Below are 10,633 nucleotides of genomic sequence, written 5' to 3'. Positions count from 1 at the left end.
TGCATGTGAAATCAGTGAGATTGTTCTGTAGTGGAAAAAAAGAGAGCGTGTACCTAAAATTCTCAATGGTCTCATGGATTTCAGAGCCTATTAGAGATGGAGAAAGGAATCTAATCATCTCCCCAATCTCCCGAATATTGAGGAAAGGTATGGAAAAATGCATGCATCATGTGAAGGTAAGTACACAGATTACACAATATTTTATCCTTCCAAGCTTGATAATTATACAAAAATGTGATTATTCTCTTCCAAGTAACTCATCCCCAGGTGCTGATGTCCTTAGACTCTTCCATGGCTTTACTTTCCAAAGTCTTTTTGTTCCCAACTAGCTCATTCATTAAATCCCATTCAACAGCATTTTAACTGGCTAAACTTTTTGAACTTTTTCTATCATGTTTATTTGGTTATTTTTGTTGTTCGTAGGTGCCACCCAGTTGAATACAGCTCACGGCGACACTATGAACACTAGATCCGAACCCTGCCTTACTCTGTGCCATCTTTATCATCTTAGACACACTTTAAACCCATTCCTGCAGTCACTATGTCAATTAATACATCGAGGGTCTTCTTCTCTTTTGCTGATATTCTTACTTTTCCAGGCATGACATTCCAAGGAAAGTCTCTTTCCAACCAAAACATCTCCTGGCAACATGTCCAAAATACGTGATATGAGGTTATAGCATCTTTGCCTTCAAGGAGCACTTTGGTTGCACCTTCTCCAAGAAGTCCATGGATATTCAGTGCTCTTCTCCAACACCACATGTCAAAGGAATCAATTCTTTTCTGTCATCAATAGTCATTGTCCACCTCTCTGATGCATAGCAAATGACTAAAAAGACCATAGCCTGAATCAGGTACACCTTAGTCTTCAAAACTGACATCATTACCCCTCAGTAATTTGAAGAAATTCCTGACAGCAGACTTGCCCAATACATTAATATGTTTTATTTTATGTAAATATTTGTAACATAAAACTAGCCATCTTAACAGTTTCTAAGTTTAAAATTTAAATGGTATTAATTGAATCCAAAATTCTCAATCTTCTATCTTCACAGCTTTATCATTTTCTCCAACAAAACTCTGTAATCATTAAAGTACCAAATGCCTATCCCCTTCCTCCCAGACCTTGAAACTTTTATTTTCTGCCTCAATGAGTCTGCTTATTCGAAACAGTCTACAGGAGTGAGATCATGTAATATTTGTCCTTTTGTTGCTTGCTCATCTTACTTATTAGCATCACAATTTTCAAAGTTCACCCACCCGGTAGCACATATCACTTATTACTTACATGTTAAAGTGAGCATAAATATACTCAAATATGTATTTATGCTCAAATACTAAAGTTCTGTGAAAATAAAACACACATTCTTTCCCCAAACAGAAGCTGATAGACAAAAGTTTTCATGCCAATATCCAATAACAATTTCCTAAGAAAACCAAGCTAAATGAAAGCATTCAGGATTCTTATATTTATTGCTTGAGAATTTCTAAGCATATGGCATCAGATACACCAAATGGAAAATCCAATTTTAGACAGGAAATGTGAGAAAGATGGCTTGGCCATCTCAAATATTTGGTATCAGAGGTGAACAGATTTAGCTAGTTTTATTTTTATTGTATACAGATTCTTAAAAGATTGGTAAAGAGAATTCAGAATTTTCCAAACCATTCTGGACTATAGTTAATTTTTCTCTTGTCTTAATAATCTTAAATCTTATGATTCTATAAACCATTAAGTGACTCCAAGTAAAAAAGATGAATGAGATCAGCAAGATGAACGGTGAAAGAAAGGTATAAGAAAAATATCTTGAGTTTATTTTCTCCCTTATTTGGAACTGGAGGAAATAAGATTCTTCTATAAAAAATGATCTAAAATGAAATAAGATTACAGAACTCAAAGAAAATGTTACAATATTTAGCAGTTGCCTTTCTACCAATCAATTTTGTTTCAAAACTATTCAGTCATTAATACTGTATTTATTAAATACATGGTATAAATGTCAGTGCTAGCTATTCTAGAGTCCTGGTCACCAAAAAAAAAAAAAGAACTTTTTTCCAAACAATACTAAATTTAAGAATGACTAGATTTTTGAGGGGGGGACACCTCATTTTCTTATCTACATCTGCTTATTTAATGTGGGAATATTTTTAATGTAACAAATGAAACATTCATTATACTTTATAAGCATGTCAAAATTTTTTTGGAGAAAGAAAATAATCAATTACGATTTTAAAATTCACTTTTGTCTTAAACACATGTTTAAATCACCAAAATAGAAATGGACCAATGAGTTAACATTTCATTGTCCAAATTGAAAAATACTTACACTATCGGCTTTTCCAGGTGACTTCCCTGTGAACCAACAATCTCCCCCAATGTACAAAACACTTGTCCCAGAAAGTCCTAAAATAGATAAAAAGATTAAAGCTCATTCCCAACCACATTTACACTATATTTTGTACATTTCATTTATATTATTTTCATTGCTGCAATAAAATATTTTCCTACTTCTGAAAAGAAATAATGTTGCCTCACCATGTATTGAGATCTGGTGGCTGAGGGGGTAAAAGAGTTGCACTGCCAACCAAAAGGCAGGTGGTTCGAATCCATCGGCTGTCACATAAGACATAGATAGGCAATCACCTCCCATGTGATTTGTAACCTCTGAATATAAGCTGGATGGTCAGTTATAAGTAAGGTTCAACTTGATGATAATTAAGTTGGACTGAGTTGGCCAACATGAACTAGCTTTACAATATGATTTTCATCATAAATTTTCACACCTGTTTTGTTATTTATAATCACCTAAGAGAGGTTTGGCTTTTTTTTTATTTTTTCAGGCACTGTACTTCTCTTCATAAGCTAAAATGAAAATGATAAATATTTCCAGGTTCTAAATTAACAACGGGCTTGCTTTTGGATGTCTCAAACTACTGAAGTGTTGGTTGAGAGGACAATTCATGGCAGCATACGACAGAAATGGCTAACTACATGAGCACTACTTATACATAAGTAGTGAAATACAGTGACAGCTGCCAGTTATCACCTCAGAACATGTTATTTAGGGTCTACAATTTCCTCATCTAAAATGTTACTAGTAGCTCCTTGATCGAGTTGTCCTAAAGATTTATTTTTTCAAGAAAGAATGGTAGTTATTACATTTTACTGTTATCATTTACTATTTATTTTTCTGTATTAAACCAGCCTTGTTTTAGGGTTAATGCTCTTGATTAGACTTAAAGATTCCAGAAGGCAGGGAGTGTATCCACTTCTTTTTGTATTACCTTGGTTCTGTGATGAGCTGAACCACCAGTTAATGTTTGCTAAACTAAACTGAACCTAATTTTGACAAATAAATCTCTTTGGGCAATGTAACCATGTCTCATCATTGTGAATTATCCTCTTCTGCTTCAAGGGTTGGACAATTACAGCCAAATAGCTCTTTAGCTTGTTTTAGTTAAAAGCTTTAGCCTTCACTTCACATTTGATAAATTATTAAATAAGTAGTAACTAAGAAGAAACAAGCAGCTATCGAGCTATCATTAACTTATATGTACAAGAATAGAATTATGCTCCACTGGGTTTTCAATGGCTGATTTTTTTTTGAAAGCAGATGATCAATTTTTTCTTCTTAAGCACTCTGGGTGAATTTGAACCTTCAATGTTTCAATAAGCAGCTGAATATGTTAACCATTTACAACACAGCAGATTGAGTAATGATCAGAACATAAACATTCATTAACTATAATACATCATCAAGTTTATTAATGTATTACTTAATATTTTCCTATTTTAAGGACTTTGAATAACTGCAAAATAAGAAGTCTGTTATTAACATTGCCTTTCACTTGAAAAGAAATAAGTATTTTAGGCAGTTGGTGTTTTGTATTTAAACGGTAAATAGAAGAGCTCAGACTATCTGATACTAGAAATTGACATGCTGACAAGAATTTCAGTATCATAAATACAGTGCCACTTCAGAGGTCTAAAAATTAATTTAGACACTATCTAGATATGGAGTTCAAGAAAGCACGGACACATCTAAGAGATATACCCCCTACTAATTAGCTTGCAACAAATTTCAAAGAACTGTTCTATCCTAAAAGTGAAAATGACAGATTTCCCAATTTGATCAGTAAGCTGGCCCAGGAGAAACCTCAAGAAACAGGCACAAGGACTTTAAACAGAACAAAATGTTGTTTTAAGCTTGATAAGCAATATAAATGTCTATATGTGTATTTATCAATTGCATATAACATTATACTTAGTTCTGTGGGAATACAGAGAAATGTCTGATCTCAAGTAAAAAGAAGCAAACCAAAACTAATAGCTTACTGATGTTCCAAATGCTGTTCAATATGCCAAGTGATCCTGCTTCTCTGTTTTCAATTTAATCAGAAGAATTAAACACAATAGTCTAAAATGCTGTTGTTAAGTGCTGTCGCGTCGTAGATGACTCAAAGTGACCCTATGAACAAAAGACCTGAACACATGTATAACTTTCATCGTTTCTCCAAGTTCATCATTTCCGGAGGCAAGCTATTTCAGAAGTGGATGTCACTCCTGCTTCCAAAACATGCTACAAAAGTAAAATTGGTATTATTGGTCCCAGAGATAACTATTGCTGTTGACTCATTTCTATCTCAGCACACCCCCATGGGGTTTCCAAGAACCTAGGGCTATGAATTGTCACAGAAGCTGACAGTTCACCACCTTTCTCCTAGACTCAAACTGCTGACTTTTCGGTATGCAGTCTAACATTTGATACACTCTAATGTTAAGACTCATAAAAAGAGAGAGAATTTAAAAGGGGGGGGCAGGGAAATGTGATAAAGGACGTCTGTAGAATAAGAAGGAAGCTTTTGCTTCATATTCTATAGCAGCTTCCAGTGCTATTTCAAAGTCTGTGTATCGCCATAGGTTTAAATCCACCAGCAGCTCTTTGAGCTTTCTGCCATTGTAATTTTTAATCTCATAAAAACTTCAGAGAATTGCTCCAAAAGAGATGAGTGGTTGAGTGCATGAACTTAGAGTGAGTCAGAAATAATTTTTCCCCAAAAAAAGATGTATCCCTTGACAGTCAGGTCGGAATCAGGACAGTAGAAACAAGTTAGGTACGTGTGTGTTAGCAACTTGGTCAAAGTTACAGTCAATAGTGGGACTTTTGAAATGAAAATAAAAGTCTGTGGAGTCCTCTCTGCAAGGGAAAAAATCGGAGTGAGTCTAACAATGCACTTGATCATGTCAGAGATCGTGAAGATGGCAGAGGTTAGGGTAAGGTTCAGTCTGTCATTTATAGGGTTGCTATGACTTATACTTAACAGCACATAACAACAACAGCAACATAGCCTTGGGTACAAAAGATACTGGCAGCCTTTCAGCAACGCAGGATCAGCCTTAGAACAGTACATTCAGATGATTATTCAAGTATCATTTTGTAGAATTAATTGAGTAGTGAGGAAAAACCCTAGGAGCCAGAACAATCAAAAGCACTTAATAAGAAGTAAAATATTAAGATCTAAACTAAGTCTGTATTAAATGGTGGGAAGCAGAACAAAGAAAAATGGTATAAACTGCATTTGTACATGATAGTGATCACAGAAAAAAAATTATTGAAACTTGAAAAAAACCCTCACATTAAGGTAAAACATTAACATATTGAAATAAAATAGTCTTCATAAATTCATGTCTTTACTAAGAGAACCCTGGTGGAGTCAAGAGCAAGCAACAACTTTAAAATAGAAGGCTGGTTGTTGGTACATACCTGTGTTTTATGGGAGAAAGACTTGGTGATCAGTACACATAAAGATTACAGCCTAGAAAGTCCTATGGGGCACAGGGTTACTCAGAGTTGGAATCGACTTGACAGCACTCAGAACATCAATTTCAAAATAGATTTTACAAATATTTATAAAACCAACCTCAAGTTTCATGGAAGTTCTTAGAGCCTAGTATTAAAGATTCAGAATTTATGCCTGCTATTTTGAGCCAGTATGAATTACACATAAACATAAAGGGAACAGAAATCTTTGCAAATCAATCAAAAGGAAATAGCAGGGTAAAGAGAGAAAAGACTGAAATTGTCAAAGATTTTGTTTTACTTGTATCCACAATCAATACTTATGGAAGCAATAGTCAAGAAATCAAATAATATATTGCATTGGGAAAAGCTGCTATCAAGAACCTCTTTAAAGTGTGAATGGCAAGGATACCATTTTAATGAGTCAGCAGTATCTAAGTTAGGTAATAACTGCCACCTAGTCAGAACCGAGTCATAGATGACACAGAAGGGAGTTTTCACAGGCTATAAATCACCTAAGAAGAGAATGACCCCCTTTCACCAGGGAGCCATTGATGTATTCCAAACAAGAGAGTGCAGTCTTTGGGACACACCTCCCTATTAAGAGTGCCCAGACAGATGCATGTATAATATGGACAATGATTAAGGAAAACCAAAGAAATTTTGATGTCTTTGAATCACGGTATAGGCTGAGAATATTCAAAATAATTATGGACTACCAAAAGGAAAAAATAAATGCATCTTAGAAGAAATGTAGCCAAGTTACTTCTTAGAAACAAGGGAGTTAGATGCTATCCCACATACTTGTTATAAGGAAGGCGTAATCCCGGGAAATCAACACCATGCTTAGAAAAATGGAAGAGATTCTCTACATGATGAATTCTATACAAGTTACTGCAACAATGGGTTTTAAAGCACAGCAGAGACAGAGAATGGCACAAATTGGGCAAGGTTTTATTCTGCTGTACACAGGGCAGCTGATTTACAGGCATATAACAACATTAAGAGTTAGCATGGGGGTGGGGAGTGTCACAACTACCCACAATTAAAAAAGAAAACCAACCCCCCCAAAAAGAACCTAGGGATTCTAGTACTCTTTATGACTATGGATACTGGCAGAAACAACAAACTCAAGCTCATTGGTATCTAGTCATAAGAACCCTCTATCAGGTTTTTGAGGATGTAAATCTTTATGGGGGATGGAGAGACCGCCATCTCTCTGATATTGATGAGAAGCTTCAGACTCTAGTATGAATAAGTGGATTAGGCCAATGATGTAATACATTTGCGTATAAGAAGTTCTGAGCTGTAATTACTCTGAGCAAATACTGAGCAAGTCCATAGAAGGGTAGGTTCTAGAAAGGTAGGCAAACAAAAGAGATAAAAAGAACTTAATCATTACGAAACAAAAGGAAAGTAAAATAAGTAAATCAGTAAACTGTGGACAAAAATTATATGGTGAAAATCCACACCCATTATCTCTCTATTTATTGAACACTTAGGTAATATAATTGGAGTATTCATGCAGTTGTTTTATAACAGATGTGTTCGTGTAAGTCCTATCAAACAGCGTGTTTATCACTCAAATGCAAAACTGAATCTGTATTTATCAGCCACTCACTCCTACAGAAGCCTCTATTGAATATGCAGTTTCCTTTGTTGGATATTTTCAGATATTTACTTTGTAGTTAGATGAAGATAGAAACTACAATTAATTAATATGTATTGTTGTTGCTGTTATGCGCTATTGGGTCAGAATCAACCCATAGTTGACCCTCCAGCAGATTTTCAGAGGCAGTAAATTGTTGTTGTTGTTGTTAGGTGCCACTGAATCAAATATGACTCATAGCGACCCTATAAACAAAAGATCTCAAACCAATCCTATCCTGTGACATCTTCTTCACACTTGCTGACACACAAGAGCCCACTGCAGCAGATACTTGTCAGTCCACCTAGCTGAGGGTCTTCCTTTCCTTTGCTGACTCTCCACCATTCCCAACACCATGTCCCTCTACAAGAATAGCACCTTTTAACAATATGCCCAAAGTATGTTAGGTAAAACCTCATCATTCTTGTCTCCAAAAAGCAGTCTGACTGCACCCTCTCCAAGACAAATCTATTTGTTTTCTTAGCCATCCATGAAATGTTCAGTGCTCTTCTCCATCACCTAAGCTCAAAGGTATCAGTTCTTTTTCTTTCATCCTTATTCATTGTCCAGGTCTCAGATGCATAGCTAGTAATAAGAAAGACTGACCATGGTGTGAATTAGATGTACCTTAGACCTCAAATTGACATGATTACTCCTCAGTAATTTGGAAAAGTATCTAATTGCAGATTTTCCCATTGCAATGCATCTCCTTATTTCCTGACTGATCATACCAAGGGTGTTAATTATGGATCCAAGCAACATGAAAGTATTGACAGTTTCAATCTCCTCTCTATACATCATGTCACTGCCTATTGGTCCAATGGTAAGAATCTTTGTTTTCTTGATACTGAGATGCAATCCATACCGAAGGCTGCATTCCTTGATCTTCTGCAACAAGTGCTTCAAATCCTCCTCACTTTCAGTAAGCAAGGTTATGTCATCTGCATAATGCAGGTTATTGAAGACTCTCCCTCCAATCCTTATGCCACACTCCTTTCCACAGAGTCTAGCTTCTCGGATAATTTGCTCAGCATATACAAAGGTATTTAATTAGTAAATTGTACAGGAGGAAATTGCCTATCTTACATCCCATCGAGCAGCTCGTGGATAGGATCTGAACCTGCCTTGGGGTTGGTAGTACAACTCCTTACTAGTTGGCCTCTAAAGCACCAAAGTTATTATATAAACTGCTTTTCCATTTATTGTTATGGGACTGTTTCCATTGCCAAGATATTATAATTAGTTCACAGTATTTTTGCATGTTTAGTAAAAGGTGAAAGATTTATATGATCTGAAGAGAAACGAAAGTATGTATTTTAGAATGTTTAGTAATTAATCCAGGCACCTTTCTGTAACTTCAACACACATAGTGCAAGCCTAGCTTCAGGTAGGTGTGGAAGATAAAACAACGCTATCATTTAGTCAATCATTTTAATAATTGGATTCTTTACAAACTATGAGCTCAATAAACATTTGTTGAAGAGCTTATTCTATATAACATAAATAATGCTGTTATTGCTGTTGTTAGGTGCTATTGATTAGAGTGCAACTCATAGCACCCCTATGAACAACAGATCTCAATTCTGTCTTATCCTATGCCATCCTCATCATCTCTGTTACACTTGAGCACATCACATCAGTCACTATGTCAATCCATCTTGATGGGGTCTTCTTCTCATTTTCTGGCCCTCCACTTTTCCAAGAATGATATTCCTTTCAAAGGATTAGCTTCTCCTAGCAATATGTCTAAGGTATGAGAATCGAAGATTCACCAACTTTGTCATCAAGGAGCATTCTGGTCACATCTTTTCCAGGGTATACCTTTTTAGTCTTTTGGCAGACCATAGGATATTCAGTACTCTTTTCTGGCACCTCAACTCAAAGGCAATTCAAATTCTCCTTCTGTCATTCTTATTCACTGTCCAGCTCTCACATGCATAGCAATAGAAAAGACCATGGGGCTGAATCATGAAAGGCCACGGGATCTGGGCTATGTTCCATGCTGACCACACCTTCTGGGAGATATTCCTATCAGTCTGATGTATGATGGCTATGTCAATCAGAAGAGAGCATGGCCACTGGTCATATCCTGCCTAACGGTCAGCTATGACACAACCCACCTAAGGGGCCTAAGAGGCTGCACATATGGGAAGAAGCAGAGGGCATCCAATCAGCACCCTCCACAGAGAGCTGACCACCGAACAGACCACCCTACCTCCAACCCCCTGAATATAAAACTACCTATAGTTTCCCCACTTGCGACTCTACTGCCTTACTCTGCCTTTCCATAGCCTAAGACAGCAAACCCTCCTGAGAACTGATAATAAACTTCTTTGCTTCACTTCATCTGGTTCTCCATCCCCTTTTTACTTTTCACTTCATCTTGTTCTCTGCACCCTTTTTACCTTACAAATCAGACACACCTTATTGTTCAACCTGACATCATTACACTTCAGTATTTTGGAGAGGTCTCTGACAGTAGACTTGATCATAAAAATAAGTCTCCTGATCTTATGACTGCTGGTACCAAACATGCTGATTGCAGATCCAAGCAGGATAAATTCATTGACTATTTCAATCCTTTCTCCATCTATCACAATACTGCCTACTGGCCCAGTGGTAAGAATCTTTGTATTCTTGAAGCTGAGATGTTCAGAAATCTGCATACAAACAATGTTTGTCAGTATACATGATGGATTCCTCATGACATCAGTCCAGAATGAGAGCTTCATGGGGGAGTGTCCTGGGAGGAAGGCAGGGAGGGGGGAATGTATAATAATGCAAGTTTTTTTGCTTTTTGTTTATTTGGGGTGTTTTGTGGGTTTTTTTTTACTTTTCAAGCAAGGAGGAAAATGTGCAACAATGAATGAATGGAAATCCAAAGTCTCTATAAACTTTCATTAAAATTTCAATTAAAAAAATTACCCTGAATCTATTAAGCTGATATTGCAGCTGAAAGACCTAACAATAAGGGGTAAAAGGGAGAACTGAACAGCAAAGAATAACAATAAATGCATTACAATAATAATACAAACTTATTATCACATATGATTTCTTTTTTAAAAAGAGCATACCAACAAATAAAATAGAATTTTCAGGTAATTCTTAGAACAACTTAAATTACAACTAATAAAATCCAGCTCAAAAAAGAAAGAAATGTTCTAGTGGCAAGAAGCTGCACTCC

General features: G+C 36.1%; 1 protein-coding gene across 1 annotated transcript in view; it reads right to left on the bottom strand.

The window, feature by feature from the left end:
- CPNE8 (copine VIII) overlaps positions 1-10,633 on the bottom strand; it is a 400,491-nt gene that overhangs the window by 238,823 nt on the left and 151,035 nt on the right. Inside the window, exon 6 of the mRNA XM_006888207.1 lies at positions 2,328-2,404. Within this exon, the coding sequence (XP_006888269.1) occupies positions 2,328-2,404 (77 nt within the window). The remainder of the gene's footprint in view (positions 1-2,327; positions 2,405-10,633) is intronic.

The sequence above is a fragment of the Elephantulus edwardii genome, unplaced genomic scaffold (genome assembly GCF_000299155.1).
Source record: "Elephantulus edwardii isolate Elephantulus edwardi_28Jun2011 unplaced genomic scaffold, EleEdw1.0 scaffold00065, whole genome shotgun sequence".
NCBI classification, from domain to species: domain Eukaryota; kingdom Metazoa; phylum Chordata; class Mammalia; order Macroscelidea; family Macroscelididae; genus Elephantulus; species Elephantulus edwardii.
The sequence above is the reverse complement of the archived record's forward strand: the minus strand, read 5'-3'. Positions and strand labels throughout refer to the sequence as shown.